The following is a 24,246-nucleotide window of genomic DNA, read 5'->3' as shown; positions in this document are numbered from 1 at the left end:
GAGGCCACCCCTCGTTCTGAGGCAAACTACAATTCTTAGCGGGGTGGCCTTTCCGAAGAAAACGCCTGCGCCATCAGAGGCTTCTCCTGCCCCGGCCACACTGCCAGTTGCTGCTGTGCCTCTCGCCCAGGTGTCGGGGCAGCCCAAGAGGAAAATAGCCCGTCCCTCAAAGGAAGTGGACTTCTTGGGCACGAACTTTGAGGAGCCAGTAAAAGAAGTATTGGAGGCTCTCCTCCCAGAAACGGCTGCAGCGGCGGTGGTCCACAATAAGTACTGGACCGAAGAATGGAGGGACCACACCGCCTCCTGCACTGTCGAGGACTTAGTGGCGGCCAATAGTGCCTGTGTGGCCCGAGCTCTGAGCACCAGCATCCAGCTTGAAGGCTTGGTGAAAGACTTCAACGCCAAGAAGGAGGACCTCGCCAATCACCTCAAGGAGGCGATGCAATATGAGGATGCGGTGAGGGAGGCCTGGGCCAAGGCCGCGGAGGAAGAGAAAGGAAAAAGGGAGGCTGAGGCCCAGTTGGCAGCTGCTAAAGAAGATATAGAGCGGCTAAAGAAGGAGCTCTATGAAGTGGAGTGCCAGGTGGCTGCTATGACCCAAAGAGTGGATCATGCCCATGAGCACCACCGGCTCGCCACGAAGGCTCTGGAGGCCTCCAATAAAGAAAAAGCGGAGCTGAGGCAGAGGGCAGAGGCCCAATGTGAGGAAATTGCCTCTTTGAAGGAGGAACTGAAGTCGGTAGGAGAAGTGACTGTTCAAGATTTCATTGAACACTTCGAGGAGCATCCCCTGTACGACGACTTTGCAAATTCTTGGGCCTCTTGGAGTGCCCAAGGCTCATTGGGTCGATTGAAAGAAGTTCACCCCACTCTGGACATCTCCTCTTTAGAGGCAGAGTTAGGGGGATCTACTGGAGGTCGGCCTGATAGGCTTGCCGAGGACGCTCCAGAGGCCACCGAGGTGGGCGAAGCAGAAGCTGGCGGGGAAGGCCCTCCTGTAGATTAGGGCTAATTTTGTAATGGCTTCGGCCTCTTTTGTTACTCAATTTCAAGTGAATGAAATGAAATTTTTGACAAGTATTGTTGCTTCTGTTTTCTTATCGTGTTGATCTATTTACACATATATGAATGACAAGCACTTAAGATTAAGTGCCTCTTAACAATAATCAGAAGATCGAATCACTTAAGTAAACATCAAGCGCCTCTTAACAATAACCAGTTAATGACAGAAGATAGGATCACTTAAGTAAACATATTGAAGGACTGAGGTAACAATTTACTAACCGATGTGACAAAGAACTAAAGTATCATTACTTAGAGAAGTTACATTACCCTTTACTAAGGCATTTTCAGCACTCAGTAAGCTAAGAAAATTACAAACGAGATTGGATCAGGACATACATTTATTAGACAACATTGAGATCGGATTGGAACAAAAGCTCATCACTGATAGTACTTCCTCAAGTGTTTGATATTCCATTGATGAGATAGTGCTTTTCCTACCTCTTCAATTTCGAAAGTGCCAGGTCGGGATTCCCTGCGGATGCGGTAAGGACCCTCCCAGTTCGGTCCCAATACTCCGGACCCAGTTGGCTTTGATGATTGGAAGACCCTTCTGAGGACAAGGTCCCTAGGCGAAGAGTTTAGTTTATGACATTGGAGTTATAATAGCGGGTCATCTTTCTATGATACTTTGCCAAATTCACCTGGGAGGTATCCCTCCTTTCTTCAAGGAGGTGGAGTCCGTTTACTCAGGCCTCGTCGTTATTGATCTCGTTGAAGTGTATTCGACGGTGCGATGGGACCCCGACCTCGATCGGGCTCATGGCCTCGGCTCCATAGGTCATTGAGAATGGTGTTTTCCCTGTTGCAGTTCGGCTTGTGGTTTTAATGGCCCAGAGAACGTGGGAAAGCTCATCGACCCAAGCCCCCTTTAAGGTGTCAAGCTTTCTTTTCAGGGTATGCTTGATAGTTTTGTTTACTGCCTCAACTTGTCCATTTGCTTGCGGGTGATGAGGCGTTGAGAAATCTTTTTTTATCCCCAGTTCGTCGCACAATTCTTGCATTTTCCTGTTGTCGAACTGTCTCCCATTGTCGGACATTAAGGAGTGGAGAATGTCGAACCTACAAATGATATTCTTCCAGACGAATTTCGTAGTATTCACCTCGATGATCTTGGCAAGAGGTTCAGCCTCGACCTACTTGGTGAAATAGTCAATGGCAACAATGGCGAAAGTCGCACTTCCTCTTCCTTTTGGGAGTGGTCCAATGAAGTCGATGCCCCACTTGGCGAATGGCCAAGGGCTGGTCACTACGGAAAGGCTATGAGAAGGCTACCTTTGAATATTTGAGAAGCGCTGACACTTGTCACATTTCTGGACAAACTCGCAAGCATCCCTTTTCAGGGTCGGCCAGAAATAGCCTTGACAGAGAACCTTGTGTGCCAGAGCCGTTCCTCCGGAGTGATTTATGTAGATTCCCTCATGGATTTCCCTAAGTATATATGTGGTTCACCTCCCACACATCGGAGAAGTGGTGAGGCGAAACCTCTTTTTGTAGAGCATATCCTCTTGCAGGACGAAATGCGAAGCCCTTCTTCTTAACTTCCTCACCTCGCTTCTAAAAGCAGGTAGTGTTTGATCATTTAGATAGGCGATGATGGGTTGCATCCATAATGGGGTGTCTTTTATCCACAGTACCTCTTTACCTCCGGAAATGGAGGGCTTCGATAAGTGTTCAATAGGGACGACCTTTAGTAGCTCAGAATCCTTGCTGTTGGCCAATTTTGAAAGGGCGTTTGCATGTGTATTCTCTAGGCGTGGGACTTGAATCAGTTCGAACTTTCAAACTAAGGAACTAGGTCCATAACCAATTTCAAGTATGCAACCATGCTGCTGTCTTTGGCCGCAAAGCTTTCATTGACCTGATTCACTATCAGTTGAGAATCGCTGTTTGCCAGTAGCTTTCTGACTTGCATTTCCTTAGCAAGTCTAAGACCTGCCAGAAGGGCCTCATATTCAGCAGCGTTGCTCGAAGCTTTGAAGCCGAACCTTACCGCGCAATTTAGCTTGTGACCCTCCGAGCTTTCCAAGATAATTCCTGCCCCAGAGCCAGCCTCTTCTGAGGATCCATCTATGAATAGTTTCCATATTGGGGGCTCGGCTGGTTCCATTGTTGCCTCCATTTTCGAGGCTTTGGTAAACTCAACTACAAAATCTGCAAGGGCTTGACCCTTGATGGCATGTCGAGGTCGGAACAATAGGTCGAACTCGTTGAGCTCGATCGCCCATTTTAGTAGGCGTCCTGATGCATCTGTTCTCTGCAGCAATTGCTTCAATGGGAAGTTGGTGAGAACTTCAATCGAGTGGGCTTGGAAGTATGGCCTCAGTTTCTTTGAGAATGTGATGAGGGCAAGTGCCAGTTTCTTCATGTCTGGGTAGCGTGTTTCAGCTGGGAGGAGTGCTTTGCTAACGTAGTATACTGGCAACTGGCGCTCATTTTCTTCTCTGACTGGGACAGCACTAACCATCACGTCCGAAACCGCCAAATACAGCAGCAGTGACTCTTCTGGTTGAGGTTTTGACAAAAGGGGCGCCTCTCCGAGGTGCTTTTTCAGCGCCTGGAAAGCTTCCTCGCACTCAGAAGTCCATTGAAACTTCTTTCCTTGCTTAAGCACATTGAAGAAGGGCAAGCTCTTATCTATAGCACTGAAGATGAAGCGACTGAGCACGACTATCCGACCATTGAAGCTTTGGACCTCCTTCGGTTTCTCAGATGACCTCATTTCCAGCAAGGCCGTTATCTTTACTGGATTTGCTTCAATTCCTCTTTGGTTAATAATATACCCCAAGAACTGACCCAAAGCCACCCTAAAGGTGCACTTGAGGGGATTCAACTTCATCTTATATTTTCTAAGTATTTGAAAGGTTTGGTCGAGGTGATTTATGTGTTCGCTTGCCTGGAGGCTTTTGACTAGTATGTCGTCCACGTAGACCTCCATGATTTTGCCAATGAGTTCGGAAAATATTATATTGACCAGTCCCTGATATGTAGCTCCAGCATTTTTCAATCCAGAGGGCATGACTTTGTAACAGCAAAGTCCTCTATCTGTAATGAATGATGTAGCTTCCTCATCAGGTCGAAACATGGGTATCTGATTGTACCCTGAATATGCATCCATGAAGCTCAATAGTTCATGTCCAGTGGTGGAATCCACAAGTTGGTCTATCCTTGAAAGTGGGAAGCTGTCTTTAGGGCACGCCTTATTCAAGCTGATGAAGTCTACGCACACCCTCCACTTCCCACTGGGCTTTTTCACAGGATCGGATTGGATATCCACTTCGAGTAGATGGCTTCCCTTATGAAGCCACTGCGGCTAAGCTTGCCTACTTTGTCTTTGAGCGCCTTGTACCTCTCCGGGTTGAGGGCACGTCTTTTTTGCCGATGAGGGGTACAGGAGGAGTTGATGTTAAGATGGTGGCAACTGATCCTTGGATCTATTCCCATCAGGTCTTCATGCTTCCAAGCGAAGACATCCAAGTTCCTTTTCAGGAAGCTTATCATCTCTTCTTTTACTTCAGGGGACAGTGCCTTCCCTATTCGCAAGACCTGACTAGGGTCCTCTGGGTTGGCGGAGAAAGTTTCGAGTTCTTCCATTGGGGTTGCATTTGGTTCAGAGTCAATTATCTGGGGATCTAACTCATCAAGAGGGTGTCCTTGTTCAGGGTACTCTTCCATGTCGACGTCTTCCTCCTGTTCGGAGGTATGCCATTATTCAGGGGCGTCGAGCATTTCCACGTCCATGCTGGCTTCATTGGCAACTTCAGTTATGATCACGTTAATAGTTCGGGGCTCCGACTTTCGCAGAAAGTTCAAGTAACATGCCCTGGAGCCTATCTGGTCGCCTCGGACCGTAGCAATCTCATGTTCAGTTGGAAATTTCATACACAAGTAGTAGATGGATGTGACGGCCCAAAGATCTTTCAAAGCGGCTTTGCCCAATATTCCATGATAGGCCGATCTATGGTCTACCACTAAGAATTCCATAAAGTGTTGGGCCACTAGGGGTGCTGAACCCATCTCGACGGGCAAAGTGATTCACTCTCGAGGGACGATGCTGTCTCAAGTAAATTCGAATAGTGGGTCGTTCATGGGGATCAACCTATGTTCAATTTGCATTTTGTCGAAGGTGGAGCCGAACAGTATGTTCACGGAACTACTATTGTCGACGAGCATGCGTTTGAGTCCGTTTCTAGCCACTACGACTCTCACAACCAATGCGTCACAATGGGGGTGGTGAACTCCTTGTGCATCTTCCAGGGAGAAGGTGATTGGGGCCATCCTGTTGGCCTCTTAGAGCTCGTTGACAATGTAAGTGATCATTGGTGAGTCCTTTGCTTCCCTTGTGTAATTCCTTTAGGCGTTCCTGGTGTTGCCGCCGATGTGAGGTCCCCCAATGATTGTGTCAATTTCCCTGATGATTTGGCCCCGTTGTCGATTTCCCTGATTATTTGGCCCCCAAAAAATGGGGCCTGATCTCTTCGTCTGGACTCTCCTCGGTCCCTTGATTCTCTTTTCCGGGGTGATTGCTCTCTATGCCTTCTCTTTCCCCTGTTCAGAGAGGCGGATTTGTGAGGATATTCGTTCCTCCTGAAGGGGTGTGGCTCGCTCCGATCCGAGCGTCGAGGAGCGTCTCTGCACTCGTTGGTGTCATGCCCATAAAATTGGTGGAAAGTGCAAAACCTTGCCCTTTCCAAAGGCCTGTTTGATCGCTTCTTCTTCTTCTTCTTCTTACTATCAGTTCTTCTAAATGGTCCTGCTTCGCCAGGAGCATTCTCGTACGCCAATACCGGCACTGCATTCTATATAGCGGAAGCCTGTGTCTGTCCGGAGGTGGGAGCTATTGTGTGACCTACTTGAGTCCATTGCTGAGTGACAAGGTGCGCTACGGGTCCTCGACCTACCTGTCTCTGAGGTGGAGGGAGTCCCTATGCAGCATAGTTTCAGTGATCAATCATTTCTTGACTGACGATTTTCACTCTCATCATTTTCACCAGTTCGGCATAGGTGGCAAGATTCTTGCTGCGCAAGTTCTTCTAGAACAGAGTGTTTATGTTGAGGCTGCCTTTCAGAGCTGAAAGAGCTTCTCTGTCAGTGACCTGTTTGCAGTATGTAATTTCGTCTGTAAATCTGGCGAGATAGCTTTTCAGCGTCTCTTCAGGGTTCTGCCTCATATCTTGCAGGCATTGCACTGGGGCATCTCCTTCTCTGCGTGAGAAGTATTGGTTCAAGAATGTCTTCTTCAAATCTGGCCAACTCCTAATGCTCAGGGGAGGAGGTCTGCTATACCACACTTCAGCAGCTCCACCCAGGGTTAGGTGGAAGACTTTGCATTTCAAAGCAGGCGAGACTCCCCTGAGGCTCATCTGTGTCATGTACTTGATGAGGTACTTCTCCGGGCCCCCATTTCCTTCATACTTGGGGATCTTAGGGGTATGAAGCTCCTTGGTATTCGGAAGCTTCGGATCTCCCTTGAGAAAGGGAGGTTATCATCATCATCATCGTCAATTTCATAAGATTGACAATGTCCATTTGACCCTTTATCATCTTGAATATCCTGGGGAGGTGGAGGTGCTTCTCCTCGACTCCCCCAATCGACTGGGTTCCTCCTATCCCTCCTATTTCTAGGAGGAGGAGGTGCCTGTTCTTGCTCCTGGTCTTGCCGCATTGATCTTCGCACTGAGTGGACCCTATTGTTAGGGTCTTGCTCTATTCGATCGAAGACGCTTACTGAACTTTGTTCCTCATATTCTTGAGGGAAATTGTTCCCTAACTGTGGTTCTGCTGGCTGGCTCCCTTGCACATCGGATGTGGCTTCCGCGCCCACTTCTCTTTTAAGGGGGCGTTCTCTGTGCTAGCTCATATAGCCTCGGGAACGAGATACATGGGCTTCCTGCACTGGGTAAGATCCTTGGGGCATTTGAGAGCCCTGGTGACCTCAGGCTTGCATGAGAAGTTTATGCATCGTCATATTCTGAGCTGCAATGTCTCTCATGCCCACAATTATTTGAGTCATTCCTTCAGTGAGCATGACTGTTCTTTCATCTCGACGACGCCAGTGATGGGGTTTTTGGTGAGTGACATTGTTATGGAGCACCTCTTCTTTAGAGACCTCTTTCATGGGATTGTCATCTTTATGGCTGGAACTCATTCTCTCTCCCTTTTCAAGGGTGATGAGAACTTGGATTATAACTCGACTTTGTTCTTTTTCAAGAACGTGCCCTTTTCAGTGTAAGTCACTAGTTTTCTGGTGATTTCTCCGGTGGAGAATGCAGAACTTTGAACGGGAAGTTTCCTATAGACGGCACCAATCTGTTGACCTTGAAAATTGGACCCTCCACGTGGCCAACCAATAGTCACTCCACGTATTTCTTCCTGCACACAATCAACGCACGGTCAGATGCACAAGGCCGGAACCAGCGGGGGTGGCGGCGACCGTCAAGTTAGGTTCAGGTGATCGAAACAGTACCAAGGTTGTGCAAAATAGTGGGGAGGAGAATATATATATTTGCTTGCTATGGAGTGTTAAGTAGTAAGAGTTTCATTACCTTTGCCTCTTGCCAAGTTTTGGGTATTTATAGGTGAGGAGAACTGTTGGATGTGGGACACGTGTATACATATGACGGTATGAAGCGTCAGTTCATAGGCGTCAATCAGCCGCGTCTATAGAGTGGGCGGGTAATCACTTCTCTCGAGTTGAATTGAGATAAAGTTGATACGTCACATCAACTAACCTTATGGAGACGTCAAATCACTTTAAACCCTAGGGACAGAAAAGATCTTGACAAAGATCTCATTCTGAAATTGGCGACGGATCCTCTGACAGAGGTCCCCTGAGTGCATTTTGCCTCGGATTCAGGGGCGAGGGCGCTTCGGCCAGTCCCGCAGAATTGCCTATGCCTCGTAGTGTGATAGCAGATCGTTACCATGGATGAAGTCACTTCGGAACCACTTTGGATGAGTGTTCCACACCTCGCATGATGTGATGGTGGACTTTTCGAAGTGGTTCAGATAGGGGCGTAACAACAACTACTCCAATTCATGTACAGAGGTACATAATTCTTGACGAAAATAAGCGACTAGATCCATGGCAAAAACTCAAATATTTGAATTTCAGCACGAACCACTTAGCTCAAACGAGCATTTCCTTCACTTATGTACTCTAAAATCTGTGTTCAATTTAGCGTGCAGGTGAATACATAAAATACGTGCTAGACGACTTTTGTGTACGATAACTTGTTTCAGAAGGTAAGAAATGCGTGACAAAAATTTAAGCGTAGTTTTACCTATAAATAAAAATCAACAGTAGGTCACAACCCTAAACATATTATTTTGCAACACATAATTGAATACACTATAAAACGCAATATGAGTGCTAAGGCAACATATTGTAACACTGCAAAACTCATGTTGCAATGCTAAATGTCTCTTAAACCCTATTAAGGGTCATGCCACTTGAACAGGGTCGAGGTGGCCCTGTTCAACGAGAATAATCCTGATTTTAATATCATGTTGTGACATGAGAGCAAGCATGTTGCAATGCAATAGAACAAAACCTCGTTTTGTTTTGTTTTGTTTTGGTTTTTTTTTTTTTTTATAAAAAGAATTTAACTTAATTATTAATAATTATACATGATGATGTAACACGAAACATGCACGTTGCAATAGTAAAATAGAAACTCATTTGCTGCGTTCCTCCTACAAACCTTTCCCCAGTGAAGGAAGTTGAGCTGAAAATATAAAACAATAAAGTTAAATGTAAATAACCATAAAATAACTAAACTCTCTCTTTCTGTGAAGCTTACTCCGAATAGTACATATACATGGAGAGAATGGGGGATGGCGTCGGCAGATTTAGGTGGGTAGGGTTAAGAGGTATAAGATATGGGATTGAGTCAATTTATGAATTTTAGAAGATTTCACAAACAAAAAGAATGAATTTGGACCTTTAAATTGATTTAAATTAAAAATTGAGATTCTTTTTCAAATTCTTTCGTCATAAAACTCTATAAGAGGACCGCTCCCCTAAATTAAACTGTCAATTGTTGGTCTCATGATATTATGATTAATATCCTTTATAGTTTTTGGCCGAAATTGTCTCCTACAATCTCGCACTTGAAATATAAAAATATCCCCGTAAACATAATTAAGATTTCATATTTAACGCTAACGTAAAGATTTGAAATACTAAAAATCATTGATCGGTTATTTCAATCTCAATTAGACCTATCACTTCTGAACAAGGTCATTTTAATCTTAATTAGATAATTCCTTGCAGCACTACAAAATAACTTGTGTTCATCTCAATCTCATATTTAGAACCCTAAAGCTGTGTCCCAATCTCAAATTTAGGAACATTAGTCACATCATATTGAAATATAAACTAGGAAATCAATTTTAAAAATCTTTAAAATGTGGATTAACCATATTTTTTGTTGATGATTGCTTGTGCTTTGTAAAATTTAGAAAATATGAGGAATGAACTTTCATCTTGAAAATACAAGCTTGACTATGCACTCTTGATCTACAAAATAATCTTCTTCTTCTTTTTTGGGGAGTTTGGCCATTATAGGGTTGTAGAATAATCGGTATAAATTGAAGTCTTGATCTATATGAAAGATTAATGCTGTTTAGCTCCATTGGGTTTGCAATCCTAGTTTAGATGGTTCTAACGTGACATTGATTGATAGTCAGAATTAAACAATTCATTTAATTTTACATTTCATTTAACCTATCATTTAGTGTCACACAGACTGAATTTGCAATTCCGATGAAGCTACATAACATTACTCATATGAAAAAGGGTAAATGAAATGTGAAAATTGAACGTAATAATAAATATGGATATAAGTGGTGACAAAATGATTATGAATCTAAATTCTACAGAGCATCAGCTGTCAAACAAATTTAACCTTCAATTATGTCCAGAAAAATCATCTAATTTCATTGCGTTAAAAGTGGTAAAATTATCATTTGGTGATTTAAAATCACAAAATTGATATGATTAGAATTCATGATTTTTCAACATTCGGATTCAAAACTTAATGTCCGAAAATTTCAACAATCCAGATCACGATCTAAATCTCCAAAAGATTTGAGAAATATATTCATTTTCATATCTGAGCCTCATAAAATATTTGGCTCGACAATACATGGTAGGATTTACTCAGAATTATGCCTCCCCGTAATATACAATTCTAAAGTATCATCGAGAACCTTCAAAGTCCTTTATAACTGAGTGAGCTTTAGGTCCATTGGGAATAAAAGAAAGGTGAAGACTCATTTTCGCTGTCCCAAATGTGAATCAATTAGTGGAAAAGAATCAATATTAAAGAATTTCGGTTCTCTCTTTCTTCTTTCTGGTTTTTCCTAAATCATAAAGTTTCATGAACCTTATGTGTATGGGTTTCCACCTGTCCCTGTCATCAGAATCTTCTATTTGTTTCCAAGATCAATGCACCGACCGCATATATTCTGCTCTTTTTCCACGTCGAAAAGGAAGGCAAGGATTGAAACAAGTACATATCTGATATCTGATATCTGAGGGAGTGTATTTTGACGTGTTCGACCTTTCCTTGTCATCAGAATCTTCTTTTCCGGGTCGTTTCGTGCTTCGTAAACGATGTTAGAAATTGGACCATGAGCACTTTTAAAATGATATTAATAATGTAATATTTTGACTTCATTTCACATTTCATAATGACCCATGAAAAATTATTGAGAAAAAACAAGAAAAAATGTTTATATATAATAATAAAGCTCAAAGTATAAGAAAATTTTTATACGGACTCTAACATTGAATGCCTTTTTTCCCATCTTCATATATATATAGCATGATTGTATATATAATAGGTCGGCATACACATTTTTTTTTGTCCTCAGGACATAGTCCAGTGGTGCAAAAAATAGAAGTGAGGTTTTCTCACGTCTTGTTGGCAGCTGTAGTGTGCAGGTTCGATTCCTGAGATGTGAAATTGAACTCTTTGTAGGTGCAGTATACAAACAGCTATTGTTTCCTAGCCTATTGGGACACATCCCGCGATTTACTTCTCTTACAAAGCTCTAGTGACGGAAGAGTGGGAACCTTCAAAATTGGGGTTCAACCTTTATATATAATGGGTCGGTGATAAAGGCAAGGCGGGGTGGGAGTGGGGTCAAAAAGGGGAAAACAGAAAGTCAAAAAACAACCAAAGGTTGTAGATCGTTCTCCTGCCCAGTAGTGTGTAGGAGAACAATCCTGAAAAAGTTAATTATATATAAGTAAATTATTTGCCTTCTAATTGCTTTAGGTGGAAGTAATTACCAAAAATAGTAATCATGGCGTCTTGAAAAAGATGAGCTTTTTCTTTTCCTACATTTTCAAAAAATTATTCTTTACGTGTAATTCAATTATTCCAAAGCAGTGCGGAAGAAGACTCCGAGCTGAATTGAAAATGAAGAAATAATTAAGAGAGGTATTAGTTCCTATTCCCTCCTGAATTTAAATTTTGAATTTTCTTTTTAATTTGTAATTCTAATTACTTTTCAGCTGTTCCCAAAAAAAAAAAAAATGTTTATAATTATTTTGAATTTTCGATGTTCAAATGCATGCGTTCTTAACATGGTAATAATTAAATTAATTGTCATTATGAAAATATGGACAAAATTATTCCTAAAATATGCACTTTAGATTTTCATTTCTTTTTGCAATATTATAGCAAAATTAGTTGTCATCTTTTGAAAGGAAAGGAGATTAGGCAATATAATTAGATATTTAGTTTTTGTGTTTGATTCACAGTATAAGTTCCCTCTCAAGCTATTTCCAGAACACAGTGAGAGCAGGGTTTTCTTTTTCCTGGTATGTATCACATAATTTTTCATTTCTTTCTTTTGTCTTTTTTATTTGTTAGCATGGCATAATATTGTCTAGTCGAAGTTACTAAAATGCCAACAGTAAATATCAACGCTAAAGAAGAATAAAGAATGTCGATATGCTAGTTCATCTTTTTCTTTTTAAATGTGCATTTTTCTACTTTGGTAAAGATCAAAAAATGGGATTCGCATATTTCTTGTTCTTGTTAAGATGATATACACAATTGAATTTTTCTAGTCAGTTGCAAAATGTGACGTGTAACCTACAAATATAAGATTGTACAGTGTGAATTAGCCCCCGTATGAATCTCATTAATTTTGATTCTATTACATTTTATTTTTTTCTCCTATTTTTAACCACACAATTTTCAATAAAATAATATTACACGTAAATCAAAAAAAATTTCTTCTTTTTTAACCACTCATTTTATTAAAAAAATATTATTCCATCAATTTTCATTTACCAAAAATGGGGGGCAAATAGGGGCTTAGTATTTTATTTTTGAGGATGAGTAAGAGTGTAGAGAATATGAACGATTAATTTTGATTAACAAATTTAAAATTTAGATTATGTTATTCGTCTGTCAAATTACTTTACGCGTTTATTTTCTTGTTCAATCAATACTCGTTCCTCTCACGAAATATATCGACATGGACATGTAACCAATTTAGTTGTGGAATCACATTCTATATGACTAAAAACAGCTACTAGAGAACCACTTTTTCATGCCCTACCAACCATATTTACACAAATTTTCGATGTTCAAATGCATGCGTTCTTAACATGGTAATAATTAAATTAATTGTCATTATGAAAATATGGACAAAATTATTCCTAAAATATGCACTTTAGATTTTCATTTCTTTTTGCAATATTATAGCAAAATTAGTTGTCATCTTTTGAAAGGAAAGGAGATTAGGCAATATAATTAGATATTTAGTTTTTGTGTTTGATTCACAGTATAAGTTCCCTCTCAAGCTATTTCCAGAACACAGTGAGAGCAGGGTTTTCTTTTTCCTGGTATGTATCACATAATTTTTCATTTCTTTCTTTCGTCTTTTTTATTTGTTAGCATGGCATAATATTGTCTAGTCGAAGTTACTAAAATGCCAACAATAAATATCAACGCTAAAGAAGAATAAAGAATGTCGATATGCTAGTTCATCTTTTTCTTTTTAAATGTGCATTTTTCTACTTTGGTAAAGATCAAAAAATGGGATTCGCATATTTCTTGTTCTTGTTAAGATGATATACACAATTGAATTTTTCTAGTCAGTTGCAAAATGTGACGTGTAACCTACAAATATGAGATTGTACAGTGTGAATTAACCCCGTCTGAATCTCATTAATTTTGATTCTATTACATTTTATTTTTTTCTCCTATTTTCAACCACACAATTTTCAATAAAATAATATTACACGTAAATCGAAAAAAATTTCTTCTTTTTTAACCACTCATTTTATTAAAAAAATATTATTCCATCAATTTTCATTTACCAAAAATGGGGGGCAAATAGGGGCTTAGTATTTTATTTTTGAGGATGAGTAAGAGTGTAGAGAATATGAACGGTTAATTTTGATTAACAAATTTAAAATTTAGGTTATGTTATTCGTCCTTCAAATTACTTTAAATGTTTATTTTCTTGTTTAATCAATACTCGTTCCTCTCACGAAATATATCGACATGGACATGTACCCAATTTAGTTGTGGAATCACATTCTATATGACTAAAAACAGCTACTAGAGAACCACTTTTTCATGCCCTACCAACCATATTTACACAATTAAAAATTGAGATAGGTTATCACGTGTTTAAAATAATCACACGCGACTTTTATATGATTTAAACGTCGATAAATTTACAAATTTGAACTGATTGCACAAAAAGTTAGGAATCGAACCTAGTTTTTAAAATTCTCGAATGAAATTTCGAAGCAATATCCTCACAATATTCTTAATGAATGCACCACTTTACTTTTTTAAAGAAATATATAAAGTTATTCCCATATATAATATCCAATAATAATATTCGTATTCCCACGCTTTATTTACTTTCTTGTTTTAATTTTGCTACAAAATTAATTTTTCTTTAATTACTGACAAATGTATACAAAGTTGATATAGAACGGTTACATTTCAAGAATAAGAAGAAATATCAAAGTAAAAACCGTATCCACATGCAATCCTCGTGATTCTGAATTCTCTTCATCCCTCTCAACGTTGGAGACGGTGCAGTTTTACATTTTCCGTTCAGGTGTCTCTTTGTTTCAAATACAATAATATTATATGCTGAACAAAAACTTAAATGTTCGTGCATTAAATGTTTTAAGAATTCATGGTCGGTGAATTTTGTCTCTTAATGAATCGCTCTTTAAGTGAAAAATAAGCAAAAAAGTATTTTATAGAATTTATCGTTATTACTTATTTATTATTAACACATTTAGTAGAATTCAAATTTTATAATTATTTAATTACCAATCAAATATGTATTAAAGTATTATAATTATAAGAATGTTTTCCTTCACTATTATTTTTTTAATGAATTATAACGACAAAAATCTTGACAAAAAATTAGGGTTTGGGTTTCAAACTTTATTTTTTGTGTTGTGATTATGAGTTTCGATCTTCAAAATTGAGATAGGTTATCACGTGTTTAAAATAATCACACGCGACTTTTATATGATTTAAACGTCGATAAATTTACAAATTTAAACTGATTGCACAAAAAGTTAGGAATCGAACCTAGTTTTTAAAGTTCCCGAACGAAATTTCGAAGCAATATCCTCACAATATTCTTAATGAATGCACCACTTTACTTTTTTAAAGAAATATAAAGTTATTCCCATAAATAATATCCAATAATAATATTCGTATTCCCACGCTACTTTCTTGTTTTAATTTTGGTACAAAATTAATTTTTCCTTAACAAATATATACAAAGTTGATATAGAACGGTTACATTTCAAGAATAAGAAGAAATATCAAAGTAAAAACCGTATCCACATGCAATCCTCGTGATTCTGAATTCTCTTCCTCTCTCTCTACGCTGGAGGCCGTGCAGTTTTACATTTTCCGTTCAGGTGTCTCTTTGTTTCAAATACAATAATATTATATGCTGAACAAAAACTTAAATGTTCGTGCATTAAATGTTTTAAGAATTCATGGTCGGTGGATTTTGTCTCTTAATGAATCGCTCTTTAAGTGAAAAATAAGCAAAAAGGTGAAAAAAAGTTCGAGTTATTCTCGTTGAGAATCATTTCTGGGAGTAATGTGCTTCTATTTGATGTGATTTTACGGTGATATCTAATCGGTTTTCATCTCTCGTGCGTATTTGACAGGAAATCGAAAATGAGCAACGAAGAATACAAAACGTCGCCGTACAGGCGTTACCAGAATGATCCTGAAGCTGGTGCCAGTCGCCCCGACTTCTATGAAGATGATGAAGCGGGTTCTGGAACGTTTGATATACCTAGAACCAAAAGTGCTTCACTCGAACGGTTGCGTAGGTGGAGGGTAAGTTTATCACAACTTTCGTTTTCCCTTTTTTACAGTTCTTACGATTTTTTATTGTAATTTTATTATGAACTTGCTGTTTATTTGCAGAATAAATTTCCTTATTAATCAAAATGATACAATGAAGTTAATATTTGTTGTTATTTTGATTTCTTTCCTGATTATTGCATAGTTTTATGTACTGTGATTTTATTCCTGTCAATGCTACGCCCCCTCCATGTGAGGGGGTGTAAGGCTGTCAGACAGCATTATTCTTCAAGGGAGAAAAATCGGATGTGCTACATGTACATCACAATTTACAGATTTATTTACCGACATATAATGTATCCTCCCTTTCTGTTTGACACCTCATTAATCTATAAAAGATTTAGGATTATATAAATGGGATGTACAGCCAGCATTTTCCGAGAAAAATATATCGTGTCCAAATTTTATTTTCCTTTTGGATTTAAAAATATATCGGTCTATTTTAATCTCTATGGTAATATTCGTATAAATTTGTTAGCTTCTATGATTTTGGTGGAATGGGCTTTACATATAGAAATTTGTCTCTTGCAGTGGAATAAAAAATAGAAGTGTAAATTGATGAAATTACCGATTTTAAATTATCTGGCTTCTACTTTTACTTTGCAAAGTCTTGTATATGTGAAGTGCCATCTTTATTCTTTCCTTTATGATTGTTACTTACTTTAGCAATGCATCAAATAATTGCTTAGAAGTAGTAGGGTGCGGGAATCATCTTTAAAAGAAAATTAGATGTAATCTATAAATTCTAAATTATAATTTTTTTCAATGTGAAAATACTTTTGATCTCTTAGGGTCCGTTTGATTGCAAAGATAAAATTGAATTGAAAACGAATTCCAGGGAATTGAATTGCCTAAAAATTGTTTTCCTGAAAATTGTAAATTATTGTGTTTGATTGGTATAATTTTTCACGTGGAAAATGTTGAAATAAAAGTGTTTCTTTGTGTTCGTTTGGCTTTGTTTTACATTAAAATTGTCAATTAAAGGGATAGATTTTACTGGTATTGGGAATGAAATTTGTTACTATTGTTAAAAAAAAAAAAAAACAAAAATTTAAGAAAATCATCTATCCTTTGTTGTTCGTCTGACTTTGTTTTACACGAAAATTGTCAAGTAAAGGAAAATATTTTTTTACAATAATTTTTAAAATTTGTTTCCATTGCCAAAAAAAAAATTGAAAAAGAAAAAACTCTACAGTAGTTGGAAATTGGAATTTTCACCATATTGGTGAGAATTCCAATTTAAGGAAAAGGTGGTAGAAGGCAAGAAATGTGGAAAATGAATTCTCGGGAAAATAAAGACCATCAAACAATGGAAAAGTGGAAGATGGAATTGATTTTCCAAGTTCCATGGAAAATAAATGGCTATCAAACATAGCCTTAGATAATTGTCATTGCAATAACTGTGTGGAAGAAATACTGCCTCATTAAATGATTATTGCGTTGGCTTTTTTGGTTCGATTTCTGTCCTATTTGTTGGTTGATTATTCCAGAGTCAGTTTCTGGGTTGGGGAAGGTATCCACACATGTTCGTTTTGCTTTATCAAGCTGGCCTAGTATTGACTTCTTTCCTAAAAGTTCAGGTGGTATTATTTGTTTGTATGGTTAACTACAGAAATAGAGTTTGACCAGTTTGTTTAATAAATTGACTCAATATGGTTTGAGGAGATTGTCTTAGAAAATTCATATCCTACTCTAATAAACTCGTGCATGAGTAATGGTCGACATGTCTATGCTAATAAATGGCTCTGTAAGGTTTGAGGAGATTGTCTTTGCTACATATCCTCCTGGTTGATATGTGCGTGTGTAATGATCTGCAATGGCCTCCAATCGGTTAGAATTTTTTTACCGGCCTTGATGAGAGGATTTAATTAAACCACCTTTAGATCTTCAAGGAGGTGTGTGGTCTTCATAAAAAAATTGATCATTTTTGCCCTTAACTAAAAGATCTGAAATTGCTTCACAGTCACCTATTGGCTTGTTATAATCGAACAAGTTCAATGGTGGTGTTGGGTTAGCATTAAAAAAAATGATCCCATAGGCTTTTTTCTATTATTCATGCAGTTTAAAAATAAATGGTTGTTTTTTCAATATGCTTTGATGAAAGATTATTCAAGAACTCATCTACAATCAAATGAAGCTCGACCATTGCAGTTCTTTTGAAAATCCCAGTGATATAAGATAGTTGATTTTCTTGTCAAATATTATTTTTCCCGGCTGTTCAAACTGCTACGTTATTTGCACTAATCCGTTGTTACAATTTGGATCTGCTTGTGAGACGATATAAATCTGCATTAATGGGACACTGTGCTTTGGCATCATGATGATGCATTATTTTAGGTTTTTTTAAGCTTATTTACATTATTTAAGGTATGTTTTGATGTAAAATTGATATTGTCCATTTCAGCAAGCTGCACTTGTGTTGAATGCTTCTCGTCGATTTCGGTATACTCTGGACTTGAAAAAGGAAGAAGAACGGAAGCAATCGCTTGCTAAATTTAGATCGCATATTCAAGTTCTTCGGGTAATTTATATTTCTTATTCTTTATTGTGTGATAAATATTTGAGTATTTTGTAGAAGTTTATTAATTATTTTATCTTACCAGGCCGCTAATCGCTTCCAAAATAATGTGAAAGAAAATGGTAATTCTTTTTATTTATTTTCCTTTTTAAATGTCAATTACATTTTATTATCTATAATTATTAATTACACTGTTATATTCCTGCTTTTAGTACCAAAAGCTCCAGGGCCGTTACCTCATTCAACTACCACCCGTGTTGGCAATTTCGATATCAGCTTGGAGGAGCTAGTTTCAATGACCAGGGAAAATGATCTTTCTCTTCTGCAGCAATGTGGAGGGGCAAGTACTCTATAATCACATCATCATTTTTCATTTTCTGTCTATGCTGAACTAAAAATAATCACACTGGTTGGTTTCTTTTCTTTTCTTTTCTTTTTAATTTGCATCAGGTTAAAGGAGTGGCAGATAAATTAAAATCGGACTTGGAGAAAGGTATACCTGGAGACGATATTGACCTCGTAAGCAGAAAGAATGCTTATGGATCGAACACGTATCCAAGGAAGAAAGGTCGAAGTTTTTGGGTAAGTATCGAACAATTTCTTAGAAGCTCTTTTTATTGTCCTCAGAGTTATATTATTTTTTCGATATTAGAAAAAGTGTAACTAGTTGTTTTGTTTGCTTATCCTACAGAACTTTGTCTGGGATGCTTGTAAAGACACAACTCTCATTATCTTGATGGTTGCTGCAGCTGCTTCTTTAGCATTAGGCATAAAGACTGAGGTAAGATTAAGAAGAGGTCATTTATCAATCTAGTTGTTTCTTCTAATTATCAGTGGTACAACATTGATAAATGTTCTTGGTTCTGTCGCTCTGACCTTTCACTCTTTCCAATGAGCATCGAATTTTCACTTGGCCAATCTTTTTAAAGAAACACTTTGATGGTTCCAAACTGCTTCGGATACATACATTATATCATCAATGTGATCCTATGCACCGCTAATTATTAATCCAAATATGCTTTGTAAAATAAGATAGAATTGAAAACTGTTCAGGATAGAATTGAATTTTTACTAGTTATCTTATAAATTTTCTATGACTACTCTGGCATTAAATGATTAGATGGTGTATCATGTCCATGAGCTTATGTTTCGTTTATTTATGATTGGAGTTAATCATATTCAAATAAAATATGGAGAAAATAGATGTATTTGAATTTTTTTATTTATTAACACTGTAATTGTTATCTTTATGATTTTTTTTATTTGTTGTTTTCTTTTTTTCCCCAATTCTTGTAATCTCTATAAAGGGAATAAAAGAAGGATGGTATGATGGAGGAAGCATTGCCATGGCAGTCCTTATTGTTATTATATTTACAGGTACAAGATTTGTAGCCTGTTATTTTGCTATTTGCCTGGATTAATTTTCTGTGCAATCCTGCTGTATTCTTGTTTGCTTTTTTCCTAGATTTATTATCTACTTTGTCTGAATTAATGTGCTAAAATTTTGTAATTCAAGTAGGAGTTTTTGCAGATAATCTCAATAAGTTACTTTTTCTGCAACGTTATTAATGTCCTTGTCATTTTTTGTTCTTTTCAACGTCCCTTACTGGCTTCTTCACAGTATTTTGTTTCAACGGAAATCTGTGTCTTGTAGTTTAGGTTGATCTGAGATGTCATATAGTTTTTAAATTCTTAGAAAACTGTGTTCATGTATTTTGAACTAGTTGTTGCTAGTGGGGTGCCTCTGAATGAACATTATGTGCCTGCATGCTTGAGCCAGATGGTTACCTCAGTTGATTAAATGGATTCAATCCAGGGAGATTATTATTATGCCCCCGTTTGTTTCCATTATTTGCCCATTAAAATGAAAAATATGACTGTTATCCATCACATCAAGTCACCATATTTGACTTTCTATCTCTTGTGTGGGGCCTGTAACAGCTATATTTTTCATTCTCATTTTTACATTAATGTGGTTCAAACGGGCTATTATTATTATTTTCTGAAATTTGTGTTTTGTGATTTCTTATGTTAATATTATGCAATTGCCTTCTTAATGTGAACTTTTAAGTGTTGCAGCATGTGTCTTATTTTTATCTTTTTGCAGCTGTTAGTGATTACAAACAATCCCTACAGTTCCAAAATTTAAATGAAGAGAAGCAAAATATACACATGGAGGTTGGCGTTATGTTCTTTGCATTGATTTTCCCTCCATTTTGCTTTTCTGGTTACATTTCAGATAATTCTTTACAGGTCATTCGAGGTGGGAGGAGAGTTAGTATCTCAATATTTGACATAGCTGTTGGGGATGTTGTGCCTCTAAAAATTGGTGATCAGGTAAATGTCAAGATCCCTCTCCCCCCACCCCAAAAATAAAAAAATAAAAAAAAAAATAAATAAAAAGCGAAGAAGAAGATGAAGATGAAGAAGAAATAATAAAAAGAAGCAGCAGCCAAACAGACAGGTTTTGAAGGGAAGCAGCCAAGCGTTTGGGAATGTGGGGGTTGTGTATAAATCTTGCATTCTTATCCACTGATTGTCTTGTTTTCACATTTTTGATAGGTACCTGCTGATGGAATTGTAATAACTGGTCATTCTCTTTCAATTGATGAATCAAGTATGACAGGGGAGAGCAAAATTGTAAGAATCAATTGATTGCCTGCTGTATTTCCTGGTAGTTATCATATCCATGATCTTTCATGATACTCAATTTTGCTTTTGGCAGGTACACAAGAATTCAAAAGCACCATTTCTGATGTCTGGATGCAAGGTTGCTGACGGTTATGGCACCATGCTGGTAATATTTTTGGAATCTTTAATGACTATTTTACTTTTTGCTTTGTATCATAAATTAATCTGAAAATAGGTGATGTATGTGCATGCGAGCAAGTACAATCCATATATTTTTTTTAATTCAAGTATTTCCAAGGTTCTAAGTATGATAGATAAGAACTAACTATAAAAAATCGGGCACTCATGGATGGAGGGGCATTAATTTTGTTTATTGCTTATCTCCACATGTGACCTTCACCAGGGGTGAATCTAGGGTTCGCGTTTTGCTAGGCATATCGTGAACGTTGATCGCTTACTGTCAACGGTCAATGTCCGTGATAGTGGTATTGTTTATTAATATTTACTTAAATAATATTAAAAAATCATACAGATTAGAACTAGAAGTACTAGATACACCACTAGAACTAGAAGAACTAAGTACGAACTTTCATTTCGAATGAAAAATTCGTTCTATAATTTACGAAATGCCCTAATTTATTTTTCAATCAAACATGCAATATATATTAACAAAATGTCAATATTCAATTTACAATTAAAGTTAATTATACGAGCATTATTATATTAACAAAGTTGAAGTTATTTATATGCTTATATCAATTTTATGTGCTTGTGCGATCCCACTTTTCCGCAATCGATTTTTTGTGAACGAAAAATGGAACCTGCTATTAATTAAAAAGTTTTGTTGAAAGACTCCTTGTGACACTAAGTCCAATTTTTCTACTAATTCATCCAGCATTAATTGATCAAATTCTCAATTGATTAGAGAAAAGAATCAAGAAGAGGGACAAATCACCGGTTAAAATGTTTCTATTTGCATTAAAATTGGTAAAATTGAATATATGCTATTTTGTTTCGTTGAGTGTTAGAAATCAATGACTACCATGATGGTAAAGCAGTCAATATGCTTAAGGAAGAGTGACAGGTTCGAATCCCGCTCCTTAAATTGTGTTGGTAAAAATTGTTGAAATACAAAAATTACACGTCATATTGCTATTGAAGAGTTTCGAACCTAGAACCTTAAATTTAATAGTGGAAGCGCCAGCCAAATGAGCTACCACGGATATTTGTAAATAAAATGAATTATCAGATATATAATAGAAATATTTTATCTATTGTGAACCAAAAAAAAAAATCTTCTCGACAAATCCAGCACGTGTGGCCACGGGGGCTCATCGAGTGTTGGATCCGCCCTGCCCTTCCCAGCTGTTACAACTTGAGGCTGTGTTTCCTAAACTCTTTACGATGTGGATCTATATACGATTCTAATAATGTATGTTTTTAGGAATTGCTGATTGTGTTAGTAATAGAAAACCTTTCAACAAGCAATATAAAAATCCTTACTGAGTCAAACTCCCCCACTATTTTCAAGCTGCCAGCCAATGACCTGATTTCAAACTATTTTCTGATGGTTGCATTTCTTTACATTATTTATAACCCTTTGACAATGTTTAAATATGTTGCTTATACGATGCATTGCATTTACTTAAATTTGCAAATACAATTTTTGCTAATTCTTTTTTATGTTTTAATTTGCAAATATGTAGTGTTTAGCATGGTTACATTTCCTTTTTGAGCTCTGCTCTTTTAACTTTATCATGCTTACACGAGTTTGTGTTTTGCATAAATGTTTTTTCACAGGTAACAGGTGTGGGAATAAATACCGAATGGGGACTGCTTATGTCAAGCATATCGGAGGATAATGGTGAAGAAACACCATTACAGGTTAAATTTGCTAATATTCCTGATCTTTTGTATGGATTCAAGACTGCTTGGCTATAATGTTCACATTGTTGTGTTTTACTGAGTTTAGGTACGTTTAAATGGGGTTGCCACTTTTATTGGGATTGTTGGCCTGGCGGTAGCTGTAGTCGTTCTGATTGTTCTTGTGGCCAGGTAACTTCAGATATATAGTTTTGTTCTGCCTGCCAGATAATATGTGAGTAATATTGATTAAAAATCAACTTTGTTCTTGTGCAGATTTTTTACCGGGCATACCAGAAATCCAGATGGGACTGTCCAATTTAAAGCAGGCCAGACTAAAGTTGGTGAAGCGATAGATGGGTTCATAAAAATATTCACTGTTGCAGTATGTCTCTATTCGATTAACTTTTTGATTTAGTTCTGCTGTATGTTCACCTTTGAATTGTTAAATGAATTGCGAAACAATTCCAGGTGACCATTGTAGTTGTTGCAGTACCGGAGGGGCTTCCTTTGGCTGTTACCCTGACGTAAGTTCACCTGTTGATGCCCATCTAGTATTGAGTCACGTATTTGTTTTTTATTATGTCTGAGTTATAGTCAACAATTTTGCTGCATATATGGTACTAATTTTTTATCTGAAATTGTCATATCTTTTCTGACAAGAGCCCAGCAATACTCTTATAACTAGTAATAGCTTCTTGATGTTGGGTCTGTTATTGCTCCGAGCTTTCTAGTTGTTCTCACAACCCTTTTCGTTTTCATTATTGTGATTTAGTAATTTCTTAAACTAACCTTGGCTACCTGAAGCAATTTGGCTTTTCCTTCCATTGGTTGGATGAAGCTGAAATTGCGTTTTCTGTTCGCTGAGATGGATGCGTGATTATTGTATCTTTTTTCACACTGCCAATTTCCATAATTTACTGTATCCTACATTTGTCCTGTAGGCTTGCATACTCTATGAGAAAAATGATGGCAGACAAGGCCTTGGTATGTAGACATAATAAAGGCATAGTTTTATCATTTTGCTTGTTTCTTAGAGCTTCTACTGTTTTCTGCTAGTCATAATTAATCAATTTGGGATGCAGGTGCGGCGGTTATCCGCCTGTGAAACCATGGGGTCTGCAACTACCATTTGCAGCGATAAAACCGGGACTCTAACTCTCAATCAGGTCAGTCATTAGTTTTCTTCTTTTGCTTCGACATAGCTTTTCGAGGGCTAACTCAGAAACTTCTGGAATCAGTTGTTTTAATTTTAGTGATATACAAATTTTCTTTTTCCTGTTGTGATGATTTTCCTTACAATTTTTATGTAGATGACCGTGGTCGAGGCATATTCTTGTGGAAACAAAATTGATCCCCCAGATAATAAGTCCCTGCTTCCTTCTAATATCATGTCTCTACTTATTGAAGGCATTGCACAGAACACGACTGGCAGTGTATTTGTTCCTGAGGTAGGTTTTAACTGCATTTTAGTATATTTCAATGGTTGTTTATTCAATTATATCAACTACTAAAATCGTGGCGGCATGTTACTCGTGTGTATGACAGTGCCTAAAACGTTGATAGTGAGTATCACTTTAATATCAAGTGGCGAGGAATTTTAACCTACAGAAAGCCTTTTAACTTTTTGCACAATGTATATTATAAGGCGGTTGGATGTTTTAATATCAAGTGGCTAGGAATTTTAACCTACAGAAAGCCTTTTAACTTTTTGCACAATGTATATTATAAGGCGGTTGGATGTTTTATATTCATTTTTATTTTATTTTCAATAGGAAC

The 24,246-nt window shown here is 37.4% G+C and overlaps 1 protein-coding gene across 6 annotated transcripts in view; it reads left to right on the top strand.

Moving 5' to 3' along the window:
- LOC111376275 (calcium-transporting ATPase 8, plasma membrane-type-like) overlaps nucleotides 1–24,246 on the top strand; it is a 48,726-nt gene that overhangs the window by 11,121 nt on the left and 13,359 nt on the right. For 3 of the 6 annotated variants that reach the window (XR_002699441.1, XR_002699440.1, XM_022999221.1), the window contains exons 1-19: nucleotides 14,845–14,995; nucleotides 15,254–15,428; nucleotides 17,860–17,976; nucleotides 18,059–18,095; nucleotides 18,186–18,313; nucleotides 18,424–18,555; nucleotides 18,665–18,754; nucleotides 19,281–19,350; nucleotides 20,081–20,151; nucleotides 20,227–20,310; nucleotides 20,536–20,613; nucleotides 20,699–20,770; nucleotides 22,405–22,488; nucleotides 22,577–22,659; nucleotides 22,744–22,852; nucleotides 22,939–22,994; nucleotides 23,412–23,454; nucleotides 23,553–23,636; nucleotides 23,781–23,918. Coding sequence is in view for 4 of the 6 variants with exons in the window: in XM_022999221.1 (XP_022854989.1) it covers nucleotides 15,264–15,428; nucleotides 17,860–17,976; nucleotides 18,059–18,095; nucleotides 18,186–18,313; nucleotides 18,424–18,555; nucleotides 18,665–18,754; nucleotides 19,281–19,350; nucleotides 20,081–20,151; nucleotides 20,227–20,310; nucleotides 20,536–20,613; nucleotides 20,699–20,770; nucleotides 22,405–22,488; nucleotides 22,577–22,659; nucleotides 22,744–22,852; nucleotides 22,939–22,994; nucleotides 23,412–23,454; nucleotides 23,553–23,636; nucleotides 23,781–23,918 (1,641 nt within the window). In the remaining 2 variants the exon portion in view is untranslated. Of the gene's footprint in view, nucleotides 1–11,465; nucleotides 11,517–11,839; nucleotides 11,900–12,842; nucleotides 12,935–14,029; nucleotides 14,170–14,844; nucleotides 14,996–15,253; nucleotides 15,429–17,859; nucleotides 17,977–18,058; nucleotides 18,096–18,185; nucleotides 18,314–18,423; nucleotides 18,556–18,664; nucleotides 18,755–19,280; nucleotides 19,351–20,080; nucleotides 20,152–20,226; nucleotides 20,311–20,535; nucleotides 20,614–20,698; nucleotides 20,771–22,404; nucleotides 22,489–22,576; nucleotides 22,660–22,743; nucleotides 22,853–22,938; nucleotides 22,995–23,411; nucleotides 23,455–23,552; nucleotides 23,637–23,780; nucleotides 23,919–24,246 lie in introns of those variants that run through there. The other 3 variants (XM_022999223.1, XM_022999224.1, XM_022999222.1) reach the window with 3 other exon arrangements.

This window comes from Olea europaea, unplaced genomic scaffold (assembly GCF_002742605.1).
Source record: "Olea europaea var. sylvestris unplaced genomic scaffold, O_europaea_v1 scaffold1480, whole genome shotgun sequence".
In the NCBI taxonomy this organism is placed as follows: Eukaryota; Viridiplantae; Streptophyta; class Magnoliopsida; order Lamiales; family Oleaceae; genus Olea; species Olea europaea.
Note: the sequence above shows the minus strand (reverse complement) of the source record. Positions and strands in the feature narration are given on the sequence as shown.